The 25,205-nt window shown below is 36.9% G+C and overlaps 1 protein-coding gene across 1 annotated transcript in view; it reads right to left on the reverse strand.

Annotated features, from left to right (window-relative positions):
• Window positions 1-23,657, reverse strand: part of LOC116545894 (cytosolic carboxypeptidase 1-like) — a 54,988-nt gene extending 31,331 nt beyond the window's left edge. Inside the window, exons 1-2 of the mRNA XM_032272310.1 lie at window positions 23,462-23,657; window positions 1,073-1,197 (exon numbers count right to left, since the gene is read on the reverse strand). Coding sequence (XP_032128201.1) covers window positions 1,073-1,197; window positions 23,462-23,493 — 157 coding nt within the window. The 5' untranslated portion in view covers window positions 23,494-23,657. The remainder of the gene's footprint in view (window positions 1-1,072; window positions 1,198-23,461) is intronic.
• Between the last annotated feature and the right edge of the window lie 1,548 nt (window positions 23,658-25,205).

Below are 25,205 nucleotides of genomic sequence, written 5' to 3' on the forward strand. Positions count from 1 at the left end.
AATTACATGGATTTTATTCAACCTATTCAGATAATGCTATATTGATACGTGCCCTGATATTAAACCATTTTCTATTCCTGAAATGTATTCTTTAACAATGATATTCATATTTCCATGTATAGACTTAATTCACTGTTTTATTTGAGCCTTGTCACATTATGTTCCTAAGTATAAAGTTAATACTATTTGTGTACTCCATCAGGGTTTTGATATCAGTTTAGTACTACTGCCTTCATAAAATATAAAAATAATGTCTAACTACAGATGACATTTATAGAACATTTTTAACATTCTTTTTACATGCTTCTCGTGTAAATCTACTTCTCATGTAAATCTACTTCTAAGGTGGTACAGCTATTATATATTACACATCCTAGAAATTCAGTAACTTCCCTAAGATACCCAACCACTGAATGGTAGACCTTGAATTTCAAAGTGGGGACCACATAATAACCAATACTATATGCCACTTGATTTCTTTTTGCCAAAAATCTACATCAAGTAGCACTGGAATTAGGTGCTATTTGTAAATAGGGGGGTGGGGAGGGGCAATCATATATAAGTAAAATTGTAATCATTATTAGAAACAACGCTTTAAAGATTAAGTTCCTCCAGAGCTATTCAGTTTTTTACTCTTGAATCAATTTGAGAAAGTTCTGTTTGTTTGTTTGTTTGTGACAGAGTATCGCTCTGTTGTGCAGGCTGGAGTGCAGCGGCCCGATCTCAACTTACTGCAACCTCCGCCTCCCAGGTTCCAGCGATTCTCCTGCTTTAGCCTCCTGAATAGCTGGGACTACCGGCGCACACCACCATGCGCAGCTAATTTTTATATTTTTTAGCAGAGATGGGGTTTCACCATATTGGCCAGGCTGGTCACAAACTCCTGACCTTGTGATCTGCCTGCCTCGGCCTTCCAAAGTGCTGGGATTACAGGCATGAGCCACCACGCCCAGCCTGAAAGTTCAATTTTTAAGGAAAATCATCCATTCATTAAAAGTTTGGACATTTTTAGCATCCACTGTTAAAGAATTAAAAAAGCATTTCAAAAACAAAAGAAGGGATCAATGCTTACCCTGACTCTGAGCCAGATGAAGAATTTTTGATGTAACATATCGGGCAGCATCTGATTCTGAGGATTCAGCATTGATCTTCTCCAGCTGAGCCAGGAGTCCCACAATCCTAGAATTATTGGTAAGGCTAAAAAGAATATAGGATGTTAGGGCTCATTCTAAATCAACTGTGAATATTCAATACTATGAAGATCACTGTTTAAAAACAATTCTCCTCTTTTAAAAACAGTAAGCATTTACACATTACGCTTCCTTACTCTGTTCTACAGCTTAATATTATTAAAATTCTACTGACTTAAGTGAGTAACACATTCTATTTCAGAAAACTGTAAGTCACAAATATCCCCGTTCAGTAATCTTACATCACACACGCAAAGTTCACCTTTTCACTCTCAAAGGCCTTTTACACTTACTCTGCTCTCCTCAAAACTCTGATAATCCTTCCTCCCATCCCACTGCATTCTCAGTTAGTGCCCTGCTTCATAACTGGTATAAATCTAGCTAGAATACACACATCTTCCTGTCATCAGATCCTTAAGCCTACCTATCCTCCACTTTTCTTCCCTGTTCCTATTTATCATACAAACATTTGTACTTATGGTACTATTCTAGGTGTTGCCAACATAGTATAAACAAAACAAGCAAAATTTCCTGCCCCACATAGAGTGTACATTCTTATGGTGAGAAACACGTCAGTAAGTAAATATGTACATTTTATATGTCAGGTGATAGAAGTACTATGGAGAAAAAGCACACTGGGGGAATAAAAAGTGCGGGGGAGAGTGGTCGGAGAAGACCTCACTGAGAAAGTACCATTTAAGAACAGGCCTGAGCCAGGCACAGTGGCTCACACCTGTAATCCCAGCACTTTGGGAGGCCAAGGCGGGTGGATCACAAGGTCAGGAGATCGACACCATCTTAGCCAACATGGTGAAACGCTGTCTCTACTAAAAATACAAAAAAATAGCTGGACATGGTGGCGCACACCTGTAATCCCAGGTACTTGGGAGGCTGAGGCAAGAGAACTGCTTGAACCTGGGTGCCAGAGGTTGCATTGAGCCGAGATCACGCCTCTGTACTCCAGCCTGGCAACAGAGTGAGACTGTCTCAAAAAAAACAAAAAAGAAAAAAACAAAAAAGAACAGGCCTGAAAGAAGTAAGATAGTAAGCCGTGCAGATACCAGCAAAAAGAGCTGTCCAGAAAAAGGGAGGCACAAACTCCATGATTCCTGGGCAGGAGCAAACCTGCCATATTCTATGAACAATGAGGTGGCCAGTGTGGCTGGAGGAGATAGTAGTGAGGAAAGAGGTCAGAGTTGGGGTGGGCATGGGAGAGAACAGAGAAAAATAGCAGATTAGTTAGAGTTTTGTAAGCAATTTTAAGGACTTTGGCTTTTACAATGGGTGAGATGGGAAATTTTTTAGCAGAAGAGTTACATGTTCTCACTTTTAACGGGCTCTCTTTGGCTGGTATGTAGAGATTCAAAGAACAACCCACTGGTACACTTGCTCCCAGTCCCTTTCATTCTCAAAGTACTCGCTTTCTCTTTCAATTATACTTTCTCTGATCCCTCATCTATCTCTCCCCTCCACTAAGCAGACTTGTAGGCTTCATCATCATCACAAGTATGATCTAGGAGCTCCTACCAGCTGTTTCTCTGATACTCCTCCAAAGAGAAGTATGTACTGCTCTCACCATTTCCCCACATATTGTTCACTTTTCAAACCACCAGGTTGCCATCTGAACTCTGAGATCTCCTAAAAGCCTCCTGTGGTCACTTCTATCCCCAACATATTCACATCTCTGCACCATACAAACCAGTCATCTCCTCTTTTCTTCAAACACTTTCTTGCAATTCAATGACTCTATACATGCCTGATTTTCCTCCTCTTGCCCCTTGAGATCCCCTCTGACACACCTCTAGATACTGACATCTCCCCAGCGGTTCTGTCCTAGCCCACTTCTCTTCACTCACTACACTTTTCCCTTGAGCGATCTCACCAGCCTGGGCAACACAGACTGTCTCCACGAACTTGCCCCAACCCTCCCCGCCGCAACCCCAGAACCCTGTGGATCCTGCCTCTCCCCGTCCAAAAAAAAAAAAAAAAAAAAAAACTGTCTCCACAAAAAAATTAAAAAATTAGGTAGTGAAAAAAAAGTTATAATCCGCATGGTGCTTGGCTCTACGTTCAACAGCAGCCTCAACCTCTGATAGCTTCACCAACCTCACGAGCCCAATATAAAACTTCTGTTCCTCCTCTCAACCTATTCCTCTTCCAATCTTAACCTTCTCCAATTCACATGAATTCAGGTGCTCAAGATAAAAATCTAGACTCCTCTTTCCACACTGCAACCCAATATAAGCTCTATCTGTAAAATACCTCAAATCCATTCACTTCTTTCCATATCTACTGTTACTACCCACATCCAAGCAATCATCATCTCTCACAGCCTCATGGCTAGACTGCTTCCCTTCTTGATGCCCAATAATCCATTTCCACACAGTAATTTTTTTAACTTTTTATTTTTAAATAATTAGCGATTCATAGGAAGTTGCAAAAATAGTAGACTGGTCCTTTATAACCTTCACTCAGTTTCCCCAAGTATTACATTTCACATAACTATAGGACAATATCAAAACCAGGAAAACTGACATTGGTAGGTGTATAGTTCTGTGCCATTTTATCACATGTGTAGATTTGTAATCACAAATGTAATCAAGTTGCAAACAAATTATAAACCAATGGCTTCCCATTAGACTTCACGCAAAATCTTAGTTTCATATCGCAGCCCAATATAACAGGCCCTGTGTCAGCAAGCCCATGTACCTCTCAGTCTATTCCTTATAAGATTCCCTACATTCACTAGGATTCAGCCACAGTGGACTTTATCAGTTCCTTGAATACAGCAAGGTTTCTCTCTGACCTCCTAGTCTTCATATTTCCCATCCTCTCCATATAGAGGACTATTCTTCAAGCTTTTCACTAGGCTGGCTCCTTCTCATTTCAACTTGCAACCAAAATATAGTGCCCACTTCCACTAGCCTTTCCACTTCCAATAGCAAAATGTATTTATACAATTTATCAATATTTGAAATTATGTAAGTTTCACAAAGGTAAAGACTTTGCATATCTTATTCTATACACCCAGTACTTAGAACAGTAGCTAACACAGAATAGGTAATACATAACTATGCTTCAAAATGAACAAAAAAATTGAAAACATATAGAAAAATTATATTTACTATACTTTTTTTGGATTAACAATTGAATCCAATGCTTTAAATTTGTAGGTATTTTACCATAAAAGGTGACTAAAGGCTGAAAAAATATATTGAAACTATTATTTGAAAACATAACTAATATATAGATATAATTTGAATGTTTGTCCCCTCCAAATCTCATGTTGAAATATAATCCCCGATGTTGAAGGTGGGGACTAGTGGGAGGTGTTCAGATCATGGACACAGATTGCTCATTAATGGCTTAGTACCTCCCCACGGTAATGAGTCAGTTCTCACTCTGAGTTCACATGAGGTCTGGTTGTTTAAAAGAGTGTGGCACCTCCTCTCTCTGTCTGTCTCTCTGTCTCTGTCTCTGTCTCCCCCTCTCTCTCTCTCTAATTCCTACTATCACCATGTGACACACCAGCACCCCTTTAACCTTCCACCATGATTGTAAGCTCTCTGAGGCTTTACCAGTGCCATGCTTCTTGTACAGCCTGCAGAACCATGAGACAATTAAACCTCTTTTCTTTATAAACTGATCAGTCTCAGGTATTTCTTTATAACAACACAAAAAAGGACTAGCACACATACCATTTAAAAATAAGTGTATACAATATTTACCAATTTTTCAGCTAGCCAACATAGTACAGAAATTAAAATAATCCATGTTGTATTTTTAATTTTTTATTTCTTTGGTGATCAGTAAAACAGGTTTTCATTATAACTCATTTTAGTTTTCATAAGCATTTCATAATTTTAAAATTAACTTCTACAGAGATTCGGAGAAATTAAAATAAATGTCATTATGTATAAATCTTGAAATAAACTTCAAAAGTATGTACAGCATATAATTAACAAAGTTTTAAATATGCAAATTCAAAACAATATATTATTGTGTGTATATATAAATGCATACATACATATATATACACACATATACATTCATGGAAATATTGAACATAAAATTCAGAATAGGAATGACCTACAGGGATGAAAGAGAAAAATGTCACTAGATTATAGTCCATGTTGTATTTTTAATTTTTTATTTCTTGGGTGATCAGTAAAACAGGTGTTCATTACATTATAACTCATTTTAGTTTTCATAAGCATTTCATAATTTTAAAATTAAAAACTTCTACAGAGATTAAACATAAGCTTATATGTTTAAATTTTTACAGATTTTCTTCCAATGTTGCAGAAGAGGGGATGGTTCCTTAAAATTGTCCCTCATAAATATGAATGAGCAAAAACTTTTTAACATTATCGAAAATTCCAAACAGGAACAAAGGAAAAACAATAGTATAATGAACCATCGTATACCTATTACCCAGCTTCAATAATTACCAATTCAAGGACAATCATATTTCATACATGCTCCCCTGCAATTTTAAAGCAGATTTCAGGGAGATAACTTCCTCTGAAAAAAATCTTTGGCACTAACTATTTTCTCAAATGTAAGAACTCTTTCAAAACATGTAACTACAACATGACTACGATATCCAAAATAATAACATAATCATTGAATATCAAAATCCAATCTGCATTCAAATTTCCCAAATTCTCTCTCATTTTCTTTAAGTTAGTTTACAGAAGTCAAAAACCAAAGAAGGTCTACAAATTGCATTTGTCTTTTAATCCATAGGTTTATTACTACTTTTTTGCTTGAAATTATTGGTTGAAAACCTTGTTTGTACTATAGTTTCCCACATTCTGGATTTTGCCATTACTCACCCACCATATCATCAATGTGTTTCTCTACCCTCTATACATATTTTCTGCAAACTGATAGTTGGATCTAAGGGCCTAATCTGATTAAGATCTGATTTGCTGACAAGAATTCTGTATAAACGATACTATACTCTTCCATAGGGGGGCAAGTAGTATCTGGTTATCTTTTATAATATAAGAAGGCATTGAACACCATTGCCTAGATTCATCACTTCATTAAGGGTTGTTAAACAGTGATACTCTGTCATTCCATTTCTTCTTCATATAGAGGATTATGGACAATTTCATAAACATTCCACATTTGGTATATAGGTATAATTCATAAAATAAAAGCAAAAAAAAAATTCTGGATTTTTAATTTACTTGTATTTACCAGTTTTCAGAAGAATGAGTTCATGTCTTAGCCTTCACAGGTGACCAATGAAGTATTTTGATTTCATGTATCAGTATGAACTCACATATTTAAAGATATTTGACATATTTTATCTGCTGCAGTTATTAATGCTCAAACTGTCCCATTTTTTATCAATAGCAGCCTCTTCAAGTTGGCTTCTGAGCCCTTTTGATACAATCCTAATATCTGAGAGATAGCATATTGGCTTTCGAATCTGACAAGGCTCTTATTGCTGACCAGTAGTTCTCAAAGTGTGGTCTAAAAAATGCCAAGGGTAAGGACATGCAGGACTAGGATACAGAAGCAAGCCAATGCGCCAACAGCAGGGATAGCCAGGGTGGTCACGGCCACACCCCGGCGAGGGAATAGTGGCAGCTCCAGCTGGTGGAGCTCCCTGTGTCACGCGGGCACTGCATGCACCAAGTCCCGGCAGAGACGCTGCATTGGGGGGCCAGAAATGCGGCCACACATATTCACCCTTAGCTTGGCTTTCCCGGCCCCCTTGGAGACAGAAATCACCCATGGGTCCCTGGATCCGGATGCTGAGCCCCACCAAAGGGTGGCTAGGAAGGATCTCACAGTTAGCGGCAGGATCCTGGCCATTCCCTGGAAAGCTTAAGGTAGTCGCCTGCTCCAAACCTCTTTCATCAACTTTCTCCACCAGCTTTCCTTGGTTGTGCAGACCATGCAGCACTTTGGGCCCCTGTTTTCTGCTAAGCTTGGCCTGGGAAAATGGGGTAAGGTCTAACCTTGCATCTCCTCCTAGGTAGTGCATTCATCCTTCCCTAGGGCAGGAATTGCCACAGTTGCTACTTACCTGTGAGGGCCTCATGATCCACCTGTACTGGCCCTTGGGTGCTCAGGGGACCCTTGTTTTATCTGGTTCTTAAATGTCTGTTACCACAGAAAATAAAACTGAGCTACTAAAAAAAATTTTTTTAAATAAAATGCTAAGAGTACCTGAGACCCTTTCAGAAAATGTGCAAAGACAATTTTTATAAAAATACTAAGACATTATTTATCTTTGACACTGTGTTGACATTTGTACTGATGGTCCAAAGGCAATGATGGGTAAAAAGTTGGTATCACAGCAAAATCAAAGTAGTGACACAAACTGTTCTAGTAGCGCATTTTTCACCACCATGCACTTGTAGTTTAAAGAGAATGCCAGCTTTATCCATGAGTATACATTATCTTAATAGTCTGTGTGCATAAAAATATTTCTGCCGCACATTGAAATATGACAGTTAATGTGGGAGAAAATACATCCGTCTGAATGACAAGCTAAACTAGCCATTTTTTCCACAGAACATCATTTTTACTTAAAAAGAAATGATGGACAAACAATGATTATTCAGACTAGGATATTTTGCCAGACATTTTCTTTTCTTTCTTTCTTTCTTTTTTTTTTTTTTATTAAGTTTTGTTTTGTTTTGTTTGAGACAGAGTCTCGCTCTGTCACCCAGGCTGGAGTGTAGTGGCGCAATCTCGGCTCACTGCAACCTCTGCCTCCCAGGTTCAAGCGATTCTCCTGACTCAGCCTCCCTAGTAGCTGGGATTACGGGCATAAGCCATTATGCCCAGCTAATTTTTGTATTTTTAGTAGAGATGGGGTTTCACTATGTTGGCCCAGCTGCTCTCAAACTTGTGACCTCAAGTGATCCACCCAACTTGGCCTCCCAAAGTGCTGGGATTACAGACTTCAGCCACCACGCCCGGCCTTTGCCAGACATTTTCATGAAGATAAACAAAGTGAGCCTGTCATTTCAAATAAAACAATAGATTTGTTGCTGATAAAATTTGAGCTTTCAAGCAAAAATTAATATTTTGGAAAACACTGATCTACTATAATAACCTTGACAGTGTCTCAATACCTAAAGAATTTTCTCATAAAATCAATGGTGATATTAACAAATATAATTTTTTAATATTGTGTAAAAAAGTATCAATCCAGCCGGGCACGGTGGTTCATGCCAGTAATTCCAACACTGTGGGAGGCCGAGGTGGGCAGATCACTTGAGGTCAAGAGTTTGAGACCAGCCTGGTCAACATGGTAAAACCCCATCTCTACTAACAATACCAAAATTAGCCAGGCATGGTGGCGCACCTCTGTAATCCCAGCTACTCAGGAGGCCAAAGCAGAAGAATTGCTTGAACTCAGGAGGCGGAGGCTGCAGTGAGCCGAGATTGTGCCACTGGACCCCAGCATGGGTGACAGAACAAGACTCCGTATCAAAAAAAAAAAAAAAGGTATCAATCAATATTTGTAAGATTTACATAACTAAATCAGTACTTTCCCAATAATCAATGCATGGTGTTACAAAATCAGACCTGGATAAAAGAACTATTTTAAGTGCAAGATAGACCAATGGATTTTAATATAACAGAGTATAAAAGTTCACTAATATGGTTTTGGATTTCACATTGAAACTAACCTTTGAGACACTACCACTTATCAAGTTTTAGTGTAATATCAAGGAATATACATTTCAATTTGAATTTCAAATAATATGGTTTTATTTCCAAAGCAGATTTTCATTTAAAACTGTTATTTTGCTTTGATCACACTTTTACTGTTTTTCTCCAAATATTACTTTTGCTTTGATCACACTTTTGTTTTTCTACAAATAGTGAACACACAATTTTATTTTCCTCTACCATAAATCAAAGGACAATAATCTAAAAAGGCTACTAAAGTACTCCTTCCTTTAGTATATATTTCTATATAAACCCAGATATGTCTTCAACAATACAACACACACACACACAGAGAAATGTGTACATGTACATATATTTACATATAACATGTAAACTCAGAAGCAGAGAATCTAGCTGTTTTTTATTAAGCCAGACAGCAATAAAATCTGCAAAACTGTAATAAAATATGCCACTCTTCTTACCAAATATATTTTGTTTAGGAAAATATAGTTATTTTTAATGCAAAAACATTATATGTTATGCAATGGGTTTATTTTCTTAAATGAATTCATAAATATTTGGAATATGATAAATTATGGGTTTTAATTTGTTATACGATAAATATCAACAGATAAAATAATCCACATGAACAAAAGCTTTTTCGAGTATCATTGATTTATAACAGAAAAAATATTCTAAAGCCAAAAAGTTTGAGAATGACTGTTTCAGGCTCATCTTGCATATTCAGTAAGCTTGATCTGGTTCTTTTCAGTGAGAAATGGCATATAAGTCACCACAATCTGTATACTAGAGAGCAAACACATCTCTTTAAAAATTTCTGTAACCCAGATTTGAGAGAAATTTGCATTCACAGAAACCATCATTCTAAAATTTAATAACTGACAGGTTTTCATTATTTTTCTTTTAAAAGGTCATCTTTTTCTTTTTCAGCAGCTAATAAAACATCTATTCAAGAAATTCAACATACAACAATCCACAAACAAACAAGATACACTGAATAGAACACAGGTCCCAATATTAAGAGTTTGCTTTGTCAGTAATCCTGACTAATTAAAATTAATTACACCAATTAAGTTTACAAAGAAAAACAACTTGCATCTCAGTGATTCCTTTGTGAGAATCATACTTTTTCCAAATGATAGATGAATAGATAAGTTTTTTGAAAGGAATTAAATGGAAATAAACAGTTGAATCAATTTATTTTTATCTACAGCAGGAAAATTGAACAAAATTATATTCTAAGCCACTCCCCAACTCAGCTCTAAAATTTGTAAGGCTGTTGGCTGACACCAATGTTGAGAGACAGAGGGTGAACACCAGAGGGCAGCTCTACTGTTTGACTACCTTTTAGCTTCGGAAAATCTGAGTGGTGGGACTCAAATGAAAGGGAAAAAAAAGCTATACATGAGCAATTTGAGATACTACACTGCAAAGCAGAAGAATGTTAAATAAAGACACTTAGAGGAGGAAATGTATCTTCCCCACCTAATCCTATTTATAGATGCATCAAAATAAGGCTGAGACCAACTTTGGGCGGTTCTGTGTTAATGTTATGTATATAACAGTGAGAAAATTAAGGAATTGAGAAAATGATCAATATGAAACACATCAAATCAACTTCAAACACATTTTTTTAAATAATTTCATTTATTTATTTAGTTTTAAGAGACAGGGTCTAACTATATGTTGCCCAGGATGATCAAACTTCTGGGCTCAAGTGATCCTCCCACATCAGTCTCCCAAACAGCCGAAACCATAGGCACATGCCACCATGCCCAGCCCAAATAAACATTTTAAAAGCATTATCACCCAAATATTTGTTTCATTGTATTGGTCTCATGCTGCTTTTGGTTCTTGGAGTTTATATTCAATCTTGGAGCTCTTTTCCTAAAAATGTAAATTTTCTTGAATATTGCAAAAGTCCCAATGATATGCAGATATTGCCTTTGAAACAATTCCCTAAGGAAGGGCAAGGAATATAAAACCTATCTTTACATTATAAATAAATTACATTAACTTTTTCACCTTAAAATGTAAATCAAATGCAGGAATTAGACTTCCTCATAAATAAGGTAAAAAAAAAAAAAAAGCAAAAAAAAAAATCCATAAAAATATACAAAAGTTTTAGAATTAAACAGGATGCATGGTAGTAAGACAATTTCAAGCAATATGGCTTTATTTTCAAAATGCACCTTATCTTTCTGAAATTTCTGCTCAATTATAACCATGATTCTGGCTTTAATTACATTGTTACTGTTTCTCTCCAACTATTAAACACGTAACTTTGTTTTCCTCTATTTTATGTAAAATTGATTTTTTTTTACCATAATACAAATTAAAACTGAACAAATTTTAAAGTATTCATTCATCATTATTAAATCACTTAAAATAGACCGGCGCGGTGGCTCACGCTTGTAATCCCAGCACTTTGGGAGGACAAGGCAGGCAGATCACAAGGTCAGGAGTTCAAGACCAGCCTGTCCAATACAGTGAAACCCCATTTCTACTAAAAAATACAAAAATTACCCAGGCGTGGTGGCACACACCTGTAGTCCCAGCTATTCAGGAGGCTGAAGCAGGAGAATCACTTGAACGCAGGAGGTGGAGGTTGCAGTGAGCAGAGATCATGCCACTGCACTCCAGCCTGGGCGACAAAGTGAGACTCCGTCTCAAAAAAAATCACTTAAAAAAATAAATTCATTACATAGCATTTTCATGAATGCTATCTGTATTTTACAAAAAAAAAAAAAAAAATTAGAAGAGCAGCAGTGTTTTACATTATCATAAATCTCTTTAATGTTTGGTTCAGTAGAAAACAGAGTCTCAACACCTATTTCTGCATTCAATCTGTTACAGTATCACATATCATGAGGCCTCTGGAAAACAGCACTTTATACTCATGAGCAAATGAGTATGAATAAAGCAAATCATCTCTCAGTGCTACTATGAAAATGGCTGTGACCTCATACCTCTAAAGTCCACAGCTAACACATCAAGAACTTCTGGGCTAGGTTATACTGCCAAAATGAACAACTCCACAATCCCCTTGGCTTATTCAACACAATGAAAGTGTAATTCCTGCTCACATTACATGTACAGTACAAGTCAGCAGGAGACTCTACTCATTCAATGACCTAGCCTGTCAGAGATGATTTCATGTTTCCAGCAGCAAGAGGAAAAAGAGAGAGATGTGGCAAACGGTGTAGCTCTTAAAGCTCTCACCTGGAAATGACAAATATCACTTCAGCTCATTTCACTGGCTAAAGCAAGTAACCCAGCCACAGATTAACCTCAAAGAAAATATAATACAACCCTGCCAGGTGCCCAAAAGGAGAACTAAATTATCTGTGACCAGTCCTTATGACTACCACACTAGGTATGGCCATGTATCCAAGTCCTGGTCAGTGAGATGCAGGCAGATGAGATGTAAGCCACCTTGCAAGTTTTGCTTTTAAGAATAAGATGTGCATCCTTTCCACATTCCCACTGGCTATGATATGGTGAGAACGAGAAAAAATGCTTTGCACCCAGAGATAGAAGTCACATACTCAGCCATTCTGCCACCCTTGAACAACCACCATTAGGTTAATAAAATAGAAATAAATTTCAATATATAGTCATTGTATTCTGAGGTATCTATTACATCAGCTTAGCCTGTATCTAACCTAATGCATTGCTATACACATTAAGCACACCATACCTTTGTTTTTCTTTTTGGTCGCCCAGGCTGGAGTACATTGGTACGATCTTGGCTCACTGCAACCTCCAACTCCCAGGTTCAAGGGATTCTTATGCCTCAGCCTCCAGGGTAGTTGGCGTTACAGGCATGCGCCACCATGCCCAGCTAAGTTTTGTATTAGAGACAGTGTTTCACCATGTTGGCTAGGCTGGTCTCAAACTCCCGGCCTCAAATGATCTGCACACCTAGGCTTCCCAAAGTGCTGGGATTACAAGCATGAGCCACCACACCTGGCCTTTTTTTCTTTTTTTTTGAGACGGAGTCTTGCTCTGCCACTCAAGCTAGAGGGCAGTGGTGTGATCTCAGCTCACTGCAACCTCCGCCTCCCAGGTTCAAGCAATTCTCCTGCCTCAGCCTTCTGAGTAGCTGGAATGACAGGCGCCCACCATCATGCTCAGCTAATTTTTGTATTTTTAGTAGAGAGAGGGTTTCACCATGTTGGCCAGGCTGGTCTTGAACTCCTGACCTCAGGTAATCCGCCGACCTTGGCCTCTAAAAGTGCTGGGATTACAGGGGTGAGCTACCTAGCCCAGCCAACTTTTCATCTGATCCAAAGTATATGTTTATACAGAATTAAATCAATTACTATATTGTAGGAGTGATCAAATAGTCCACATCAGGAACACCATGAACAAAAGACAATGTAAAAACACCATAACAGAGGACAGAAACAGACTCTGACAAATTACTTTATAAACAGGGAGAACAACAACCCTCTCCAAGCCCCCGTAACCACTATTCCACTGCCTACTTCTATGAGATCAACTTAGATGGTGGTCATGCCCATAATCCCAGCACTTTGGGAGGCCAAGGCGGGCGTATCACGAAGTCAGAAGTTCGAGACCAGCCTGGCCAACATGGTGAAGCCCCGTCTCTACAAAAAATTACAAGAATTAGCTGGGTGTGGTGGTGGGCGCCTATAATCCCAGCTAGTCCGGAAGCGGAGGCAGGAGAATCGCTTGAAACTGGAAGGCAGAGGTTGCAGTGAGCTGAGATCATATCATTGCACTCCAGCCTAGGTGAAAGAGCAAAACTCAATTTTTTTTCTTTTTTTTTTTTTAAAGACGAGGTTTCACCATGCTGGTCAGGCTGGTGTGGAACTCCCAACCTCAGGTGATCCGCCCGTCTTGGCCTCCAAAGTGCCTGGATTACAGGTGTGAGCCACCACGCCCAGCCACAAAACTCAATTTAAAAAAAAAAAAAGTAGTAGCCTGATTATTTTTGCCCCCATATAAATAATTTTATCTTTTTACCTAGCTACCCAAAAGACTGTCTTTAAGGTCCAAAACTTTTGTTTTAGAATATGTCCATAGATTAGCATATGTCCTCATCTGCTCAATTTTCCCTGACACAGCCTGTGTGCTTTAAGTCATCATTCTTCCTTCTCCCTCCCCGCACTCAACCAAAAGTTTTTTTGATATGTTTCTAAAAACATATCTTCTTAAATAACACGTTCTATTCCACTACTTCCATTTCATTCCTTGGAAATTACAGTTACAAGTATAATGGACTTCTTTTGCCAGTCTTCCACATCTGACCTTTTATCTCTAATCCCTGTTAATAATTTGTTTATATCCATTAAATTGTGTTCACTTTCTCCATTACTATTCTTCGTGTGTTTTACGGTGCTTTTATAGTACCTACTACTTTTGTACTCCTAATTTAATTGTCCTTTCTGTGATATTTTCTCTTCTGTTTTATGTCTTGCCAGTTCACATTTCACCTCTTCCTGGTGACTCATATTATCATCTCTCAGTTTATCTGCTTCTGCTGTACGATCTTCAAGGAGGTAACTGTATCATCAGTTTTGTCTTTTTTTAATTTGTAGTGAAATATTTCATGAGAATTTTCACCTGCTTCCTAAAAATGTTATTTTTGGTAACAACTCTTTGTTAATCCTCTCATTTTCTTTTTTTTTTTTTTTTTTTTTGACAGTACCTTTTAATTACTCATTGAATGAGCTGAATTTTCCTCAATCAGTAACTTGCATAAGCTCCTATAAAAAGATGGCAGATAAAAGAAGGCCAGGGTAGCATTCCAAATTAATTAGTCTCATAATTGAATGGCTCTCTCCTTTGCTGCCACAGAGACAGACTGCTTTGGATACATGCTATTGGTTTACAGAATTATTGAATAGCCTGCCTGATCTGCTTCTCTGAACCAATCCCATCCATGAAATATTTTTCTCCCATCTCTGCAAAACCCAGTTACAGTGAGTTATAGAACTGTTGCGAAACAATTCTGGGTCACCCCTAAACCTTCAACAAGTATATTTTTGCTGGAGCTTTCTGAGATCTGCTATTCTGAGCCCTCTGGTCCCTATCTCTATCTTCACTTCCTCCCAAGCAGCTTCTGCCCAATGTCCCAGCTGCATTTGGCAGCCTTTGTATGTATTGCTGAGTTTGCAGATAATGTTTCCTAATCTTGCCAATAACTGAACTTCCAAAGAATGAGGCTGTTTAGTCCTCCTAGTTTTTTGAGTATTTTAAATAATTTCCAGGAAGAGATGGTGAAGACAAAACTATTCAATGATGTTCAAACTGGAAGTTCAGATACACAATTTTTAAAACCCTCTCGGCTGTTGTGAAGGGAACAGATTACATAAAGGAATCAAGAGCAGAGGCAGAGAAGTAAGTAAGGAGACTATTACAGTGGTCTTAGAAAGCGATGATAAAATCCTGGTCAAGGTAGCAACAGTGGGCATGGAGAAGTACGCAGACAAGTGATTTACTTTTACTGACAGACACAAAACACAGTATTCACTGGTAGCCTGGATGTAGGGTGCCAAACAAAAAGACTATCAAGTATGACTCCCAGATTTACGGCCTGCACTTGTGCATGGTTAGAATGTCATTTAACCTAGACAGAGTAACACTAGAGGGTGAAAAGATTTGGAAAGGCTCAATTTGGGGGAACACATTATGTTGGAGATGACTATGAAACTTCCGGCTGACAATACTTAACAGGCATGGAGATACAGAGGAATTGGTCTCCACTATGGCTGACATCTAAATCAACAGTACTCAAATGAGATTGTTTTAAGGACAGTGTATAGGTTAAAAGAGAAAAAGTTTAGGTCTGAGTTCTGAGGTCTATTTACAGGTCCTACAGAGGAAAAATTCCCATAAGTAGGTTTAGAAGCAGTGGCCAATGAAGTGGGAAGAAAAACAAGAGACAGTGGTACCATAGAAATCAACTGAAATATGTTTCAAATAGGAGGAAAAAATCTAAAAGAAATGTCAATTGCTGCTTAGACGTTATATAACACAGAAGCAAAAAAAAAAAAAACAATGACTTACCACCTGAAAACTAAAGGTGACTTTGGGCTTTGGGCTTCTATATCCTACCAATATGGAAAGATCCATATTCTACTACAATGGAAAGACAGGAAATAAACGAGGCGAACCCAGTACTTGCCCTAGCTTACAGCCTCGACAGTTTCAGGCAATGTAAGAAGGCAGAACCCAAACAGAGCCCAACAGACTTTAGTTGAGGAGGTAAAGCTAAGAGTCCAGGAAGACCATCATGGCTAAAATTCAAAGGTGTGACGACCAGAGGAGAGAAAGCTGCACAGAGGAAACTTCAGAGATCTGCAGAAGCCTCCCTCAAGTATACAGCTGAATATATATCAGTGCAGGAATGTGAGGAAACTACCCAAGGCTAGGAAAAAATAATCATCAGAAAGGATTCAAAGTAATAGTGCTAGGTGCTCAGAGGACAGGGAATTATGTCTGTTCCCACCCATCAAAATTTTTACATCTCATGACTAGCAGAGCACTGGATAGAGTACACACAAGGGTCTTCAGTAGTGAGGAATAATTTAGTCAAATAGACTGAGAATAGCTCCAGTCCTATCCAGCAATCATTAAAAGAAAGACTCAAAAGATTCATACTTTTTTAAAGTAACTTAACTGCATTCCACAACAAGGTTCAAGAATATTTAAGGAATACAAAACATCCAGGACAGCAGAAGGTAAAATTCAACAATCAAAAGTTACCAGGCATGCACAGAAACAGATTAGTACAATCTATAATGGGAACAATCAAAATGAACAAAGAACTGACATAAACATTTGAATTAATAAACAAAGATATTAAAATAAGTGTTGTAACTATGTTACCTGTGTGTAAAACTAGTCACTTAAAAAATATAAAAAAGACCCGAATCAGACAACAATGTCTAGATGAAATATACTTTGCATGAGATAAACAGCAGATTTTACATGTCAGAAGAAAAGATGAGTGAACTTGAGGATATAGCAATAAAAAGTATCCAAAATGAATGAGAGAAAAAAAAATTTGACAGAGCAGTGATCTGTGGACCAACCTCAAGGAAAGACATATATATTTAACTAAAATTCCTGAAGGACAAGAGAGAGAGGAAAAGACAGAAATATGTAAAAAAAAAAAAAAAAAAAGTGGCCAAAATGTTTGCAATTTTGATAAACTACATACCCAAGAAGCTCAATAAACTAAAGGTACAAGAAATGTAAAAAAAGGAAACTACATCAAGGGACATCATAATCAAATCTTCCAAAATCAGTGACTTTAAAAAAAAAATTTTGAAAAGGCAGCCAAATAACAAAAAACAGGTTACACACAGAAGAACAAAGATAAGTATGACAACAGAATTATCTTCAGAAAAAAAGCAAGTAGCCGGGAAGCCAGGAGCAGTGACTCACACCTGTAATCCCAGCACTTTGGGAGGTTGAGGCAGGAGGGCAGCTTGAAACTAGCAGTTCCAGACCAGTCTAGGCAACACAGCGAGACCCTATCTCTGTTCAGAAGAAGAAGAAGAAAGAAGGAAGAAGGAGAAGAAGAAAATGAGTGCTAAGACAATGATACTATATATTATTTTTAAATTTCTCTAAAAGATAATTAAATATTTAAACTAAAACAAAGTAGTGTGTGTTGGGTCTATAACATATGTAACAGTAAGTGTATGACAAACAGCACAAAGGTTAGGGAGAGGAGAAATGGAAGGTTTTTATACAATGTAGGAAGTGATGTATCACTAAAAGACTATCATAAGTATACTAGATGTATAGTATAAACCTTATAAAAACCGCTAAAACAAAATGGAGTTCTAGCTAATAAGGAGCTAAGCTAACAAGAAGATGAAATGCAAAATTTTAAAATGCTCATTAATCTAAGAGAAGGAAGCAAAGGAGGGAGAACAGAATAAAAAATGAGACAAATAGAAAATAAATAGTAAGATGATATTTTTAAACACATTAAATATAGAGGATCTAAAACCCTCAATTAAAAGGCAGAGAAGGGTAGACTGTATATTTAAAAAAAAAAAAAAAAGCAGCTGGTTGCAATGGCTCACGCCTATAATCCCAGCACTTTGGAAGAATGAGGCAGGCAGCAAGGTCAGGAGTTCAAGACCAGCCTGACCAATACAGTGAAACCCTGTCTCTATTAAAAATACAAAAATTAGCCAGGTATGATGGTGGGTGCCTGTAGTCCCAGCTACTCAGGATGCTAAGGCAGGAGAATTGCTTGGACCCAGAGGCAGAGGTTGCAGTGAGCCGAGATCATGCCACTGCACTCCAGCCTGGGCAAGAGAGTAAGACTTCGTCTAAAAAAAAAAAAAAAAAAGCAGACACAATACACGCTGCCTACAAGAAATGCACTTTAAATATAAAGATAGAAATAGGCTAAAAGTAAAAGAATAGAAAAAATATATCATGCTAATACTAATCAACAATGGCCCTAAACTTAAATCACTAAAAACCTTTAGAAACCCCTCAAATATTTGGAAACTAAATAACAAACTTCTAAGTAACCCATGGATCAAGGAAAAATCAAAAGAGAAATCAGAAGGTATTTCAAACTGAATGAAAATACAATATATCAGGATTAGCAGGATATCACTAAAACAGTATTTAGCAGGAAATTTATAGCAATAAATGTCCACAGTAGAACAGAAATGTCTCAAATCAATGACCTTAGTTTTCAATGTAAAAGATAAGAAAAAAGGAGCACATGAAACTCAAAAGTAAGCACAAGTCAGGAAATAAAAACCAAAACAGAAATCAAAGAAACATGCAAAACCACAGCAAAATCAATGAAACCAAAAGTTGTACTTTGAGAATCAGTAGAAATGATAAATTTCCAAGCAGGCTGATAGGAATGGAAAAGCAACATTACTATAGAGATGCTAAACAGTAAAAAGATAAAAGAATACTTCAACAACTTTATGCCTATAAATTAGACAACACAGAAGAAATATACAAATTCCCTGAAAGACATTAGCTTCCTAATACTTTCATAGGAAAGTATTCATTTCCTACTGCTACTGTAATCAATTACCATTAAACTCACTGCTTAAAAACAACATGAACTTACTATCATATTACAGGCTGGAGATCCAAAACCAGTTTCACTGGACTAAAATCAAGGTGTAAGAAGAAATGGTTTTTCTGGGGGCCCTGGGGGAGAATCCATTTCCTTGCCTTTTCTAGTTTCTAGGATTCCTTGACTCACAGCCTCCTTTTTACGTAACCCTAACCTTTTGCTTCCATCATCACATCTCCTACAAATGACGTTGATCCTCCTGCCTTCCCCTTAATAAAGACCCTTATGATTACACTGGGCCCACACAGATAATGTAGGATCATCTCTCCATATCAAGATGCTCAATTTACTCATATCTACAAAGTCCCTTTTACCAAGTAATACAACGTATTCACTAGTTCCTGGGATTAAGGCACAGATATCTCCTAGGGGATCATTATTCAGCTTACCATAGGCACAAATTACCAAAACTCACTCAATAAGAAATAGAAAATCTAAATAGTACTATCTGTGTCTATTAAAGAAAGTGAATTTATACTTTAAAAACGTGCCACAAAGAAAATTCCAAGTTAAGGTGCCTTAACTGACGAATATTACCAAGCATATAAAAAAAAATATCAATTTTATACAAACTCTTCCAAAAAAACTGAAAAGGAGAAAATCCTTCCTGATTTCAAAATTCTATATGGCTAGTACTTAATACCAAAACCAGATAAAAAACATTAAAAGAAATGGAAAAAGCAGCCTAATATGCTTCGTGAACACAGATACAGAAGTTCTAAACAACCCTTTAGCAAATCAAATCCAACAATATATGAAAAAGATAATAATATATCATGACCAAGTAAGGTCAATCACAGGAATGCAAGGTTGGTTTAATATTCGAACATCATTCAATATAATTCAACTATTAATAAACTAAGAGAGACAAACCTTGCAGCCATCTCAACAGAAAGAAAAAGCATTTCATAAACTCAAACATTCATACTGGACAAAAAATTCTCAGCATACTAGAATATAAGAGAATTTTTTCAACCTGATAAAAAGCATCTACAGAAACCCATAGCTAACAAAATGCTTAAAGATAAAAGAATAAATGCTTTTCTCCTATGATCAGAAAACAAGACAAAAAAAAAAGACAAGGACATCCACTGTCACCATTTTTTTAGTGATATCTACAAAATGAATTTATCCTCCAATGTCATTCAGTTGCTCAATAAAGGTTATGCAGAGTAAGAGCTTTGTACCTTGGGTGTGATGGAAAAATTTAAAGCAAGATAAAGACATCTCAGGTATCTGCAAGAATATATAATCATGGACAACAGATTCTATACTAATAAAAAAGGAGGAGGAAGAGATGAATGAGAGAAAATAAAAGTCAACAGATTAGAGCTCTGGGTGAGGTAGAACTCTTAGAGATCGGATACTTGAGCAAGTGAGCTAGAAAGGTAAAAGATTATAGTTGGATAATTAAAAGTGTAAATTAGTATTTTGAAATTACAGTTTTTCTAGTGATAAGATTTAGGGCATGACCATAATGGTAGAGAGTGAGCTGTACACAAAATTTCTGCTTCTTATATTTTACCAGATGTGCTTCTTTGATTTAAATAACCACCTATTACCATGGTCTTTAAATCTGCCAGTCTAATCTATCTAATTAGAATCCTTGTTTATTTTATTTTATTTTTTTTTTTTGAGACGGAGTTTCGCTATTGTTACCCAGGCTGGAGTGCAATGGCGCCGTCTTGGCTCACTGCAACCTCCGCCTTCCGGGTTCAGGCAATTCTCCTGCCCCAGCCTCCTGAGTCGCTGGGATTACAGGCACGTGCCACCATGCCCAGCTAATTTTTTTGTATTTTTAGTAGAGACGGGGTTTCACCATGTTGACCAGGATGGTCTCGATCTTTTGACCTCGTGATCCACCTGCCTTGGCCTCCCACAGTGCTGGGATTACAGGCTTGAGCCACCACGCCCGGCAGAATCCTTGTTTAAATTCAGTAACTCTGAATACTCCACCAACCCTCAAGCCACCCTTGCCTCTTCAAGTCCCTATCACACAATAAACCCCTGTTTATGCGTACCTTATTTTCTAACTGTGTACACCTCAAAATTTGACACTTCACTATTTACTGGTTAAGTCTCTCATACTGCATTTGTTCAGATATTCTTTATCAGCTTACAGGTTTTGTGTAAAAAGAGAATGGGCTCTTTTTTCAGAACGTGAATTCAGTACTCATTTTCTTCAATACACTGTATTAAGTGTTATACTCATGCTTCTTTTCCAGTTTCACAGATTAGTACCAAGCTGGGTACATAAAAGTATTTCATAGTTGAGACATAAATCAAAAAGAGGCAAAGAAAAAAAGAAAGAAATCAAATAGAGTATCTACAGAAGCCTCTAGAGACATGGAAAGTATACAAAAGATTTTCTCTAAAAATTGGTGAGCTCTCATCAAATTTGAGGAAAGAAAAAAATCCAAAATAAAACCTGGAAGTATTATTTCTCCCCCCTTCTCAAACCCTTGGAAGGCATTCTTGTAAGTTCTCTGGCACAGTCTCAATATGCCATACTATGGGAAGGGAACTTTGACCCTTTTCTATTTCAATTTGCCTTATTGCATTCAGCTTTCTTCACAGAGCAGTATGACAAGTTTTGCTAGAAATTATAATTTCCTTTAGATGAGGACCATTTACAGTGATCCCGATTTAGTTACCCTACAACAACAACAAAAAGAAATATCCAATAAAATATAATTCAGAAGAAAAAATTTAAAATGGCCTTAGTAGCCAGAGGCTTTCAAACTAAAAGTAATTTCACATTTTTATGGACAATGATCTAGTAATTAGCTAGACAGTTTAGCTAATCTATAAAAATAGCATTATTTGTTTGACCTGATGCAAAAAGTAAGGCTTTTGGATCATTTTAAAAATACAAATAATGCCTAATTCCTTTCCTATAGAAATTACACAAGTACATGATTAAAATGAAATTTGGTATGATGTATTACAGAGTTAATAACTGCAAAAACCTAGGAATAAATCTCACCTAAATAAACTGTGTGTACACTATTCATTATAAAACAGATTTAAAGCATACCTATAAATGTAAAGTTATTTACATGTAAACATAAGAACATTGCTACAAAGCAGAAACTTTCATTATTACCAATATTAATACACTGTCAATTACTGAACCAAATACTATCTAATCTTCTCAGTCTTATAATAACAGCATTATCATTAAAATAATTGTATCATTAAAATCATTGTAATAAATTTTCAGATGAGAAAACTGAGGCTTCACAAAGTTATATAATCTGTTCATGGCTGTATAGCCAAGACAATTTCAATATATAATCAATCAGATTTGTCTTTCAACTGAAATAAACAAAACCAACATTAAGACAATTTCTTGGTATTTAAGAACTTTAACAGAGATGATATAGTGTGCTTTAACTCAGGAATCAGTTAAACATATTCTTTTTTTTTTTTTTTTGAGACAGAATCTCGCTGCGTAGCCCAGGCTGGAGTGCAGTGGCACAATCTCGGCTCACTGCAACCTCCCACTCCCAGGTTCAAGCAATTCTCCTGCCTCAGCCTCCCAAGTAGCTGGAACTACAGGTGCCAACCACCACACCCAGCTATTTTTGTATTTTTAGTAGAGACAGGGTTTCACTATGTTGGCCAGGCTGGTCCTGAACTTCTGACCTCGTGATCCACCTGCTTCAGCCTCCCAAAGAGCTGGGATTACAGGCATAAGCCACCATGCCTGGCCTAAACTTTATCTGTAAGGGCCAAATAGTATAAATTTTAGACACTGTGGGCTATGCAGTCCCTGTCATAACTACTCAAGTTTGCCATTTTAGTGAAAAAGTGGCCACAGACAATATGTAAATGAATTAGCATGGCTGTGTTCCCAAAAAAAAACTTTATTTATAGATGTTGAAATGCAAATTACATATAATGTTCATGCATCACAAAATAATATTTTTTTAACCCTTTAAAAATGTAAAAACCGGCTAGGCATGGTAGCTCATGCCTGTAATCCCAGCACTTTGGGAGGCCAAAACAGGTGGATCACCTGAGGTCAGGAGTTCCAGACCAGCCTGGAAAACATGGTAAAACCCCATCTCTACTAAAAATACAAAAAATTAACAGAGTGTGGTGGTAGGTGCCTATAATCCCAGCTACTCAAAAGGCTAAGGCAGGAGAATCACTTGAACCCAGGAGGCAGAAGTTGCAGTGAGTCAAGATTGTGTCATTGCACTCTAGCCTGGGCAAAAAGAGTGAAACGCTGTCTCAAAAAAAAATATATATATATATGTATATATACATATATATAAAACCGTTCTGAGCTCACAGGCCATATAAAAACAGGAGGTGTTCATAGTTTGCTAACTCCTATTTTAACTGAAAAATTAAACATTAATAAACATTTTTAATTATATAAATATACTATACTTAAACACAATATTTTGTCAAGTATTGACTTTCAAATAATTGCATCATATATTACTTCTGTAACTTATGCATATTGATATTTAGATTGATATTACAGTACCTTTTCTCTGGTATCACTTTTAACTTGCTCATCTTGAGTTACTTCATTTCATAATTGCAGATAATCTAAAAGAAAAATGTTAAGAATTAAAAACTTGTAACTCTTTTCTCTATACATTAGATATCACAGAAGCCATACAATGGAAAATTTTCATTATAAGCAACACAAAATAACATCAGAAACAAAAAGAGAACATTTGAGTTCTACATGCTTCTGCTGGGTCACTTTATGCAATGTATGACTACTAAAATACCTATAACAGCCAAGAAACTGTTATCAAAATCCCGGAACTACAAAAACGCAGAAACCTAACATAACGCCAGCTGCAAACTAATGTTAAAATCTTTTGAGACAGTTCAAATTATCGTTCCTGTTCTAATACTCCCCCTTAAAATATACAAACCAATCACAGCATCCTGTGATTAGTGCACTGACTGTCCACCATTTATACAGTAGTCAAATACTAGTAAATACGTGATTATTTCTATATAAGAACATTTTAAATTAGTAAAAGCTTCTATATACCTCTTCCCTCAAACAATAGTTTTCATTTTTAGACATTATAAAAGTTTAAAAAACCTTAAACCTCAATTCACACAATTTTTATAAATCTTCAAATTTGTTTTGTAATTATTGACCCTAAAATACTCTAAATATCTTTTAAATACAATCTTACTGAAGCAGAATTTTTTGACATCACTAAAAAGTAGAATAACTACTGTGAATTCAAAAAGTTAATCATATACTTGTGAAATATTTAGTAATGTCATATTTAAAGAGACAACAAACACAAAAAGCAATCTTCAAATTATTTAACTTAATACATTTAGGAGACACAGATATTCTGGATGTTTTTCTTCAACAACACAACTTTTCAACAAGACATATGTGATTTTTTTTTTTCATTTTCCTTATTAAGTAAAAAAAAGGACACATTTACAATTATGTACAAAAATTATATAAATTGTTTCTGGGCCGGGCGCGGTAGCTCTAGCCTGTAATCCCAGCACTTTGGGAGGCCGAGGTGGGTGGATCACGAACGAGGTCAAGAGATCGAGACCATCCTGGTCAACATGGTGAAACCCCGTCTCTACTAAAAATACAAAAATTAGCTGGGCGTGGTGGCACGTGCCTGTAGTCCCAGCTACTCGGGAGGCTGAGGCAGGAGAATTGCCTGAACCCAGGAGGTGGAGGTTGCGGTGAGCCGAGATCGCGCCATTGCACTCCAGCCTGGGTAACAAGAGTGAAACTCCGTCTCAAAAAAAAAAAAAAAAAAGAAAAGATAAATTGTTTTTAAAGTCAATGAGAAATTTTAAATTGTAATTTTTTTACTCTTTCTTAAGACACAACTACAAAATCAAAGTTACTTTTTTTATTTTATTTTATTGCATTTTAGGTTTTCGGGTACATGCGAAGAACATGCAAGATTATTGCATAGGTACACACGTGGCAGTGTGATTTGCTGCCTTCCTCCCCTTCACCTACATCTGGCATCTCTCCCCTTGCTATCTCTCCCCAGCTCCCCACCCCCCACCGTCCCTCCCCTATTTCCCCCCAACTGACCCCAGTGTGTAGTGCTCCCTTCCCTGTGTCCATGTGTTCTCATTGTTCAACAACCGCCTATGAGTGACAACATGCGGGGTTTGATCTTCTGCTCTTCTGCCAGTTTGCTGAGAATGATGGTTTCCAGGTTCATCCATGTCCCTACAAAGGAAACAAACTCATCATTTTTGATGGCTGCATA

This window comes from Sapajus apella, unplaced genomic scaffold (genome assembly GCF_009761245.1).
Source record: "Sapajus apella isolate SASKATOON/1434 unplaced genomic scaffold, GSC_monkey_1.0 scaffold425, whole genome shotgun sequence".
Taxonomy (NCBI): Eukaryota; Metazoa; Chordata; class Mammalia; order Primates; family Cebidae; genus Sapajus; species Sapajus apella.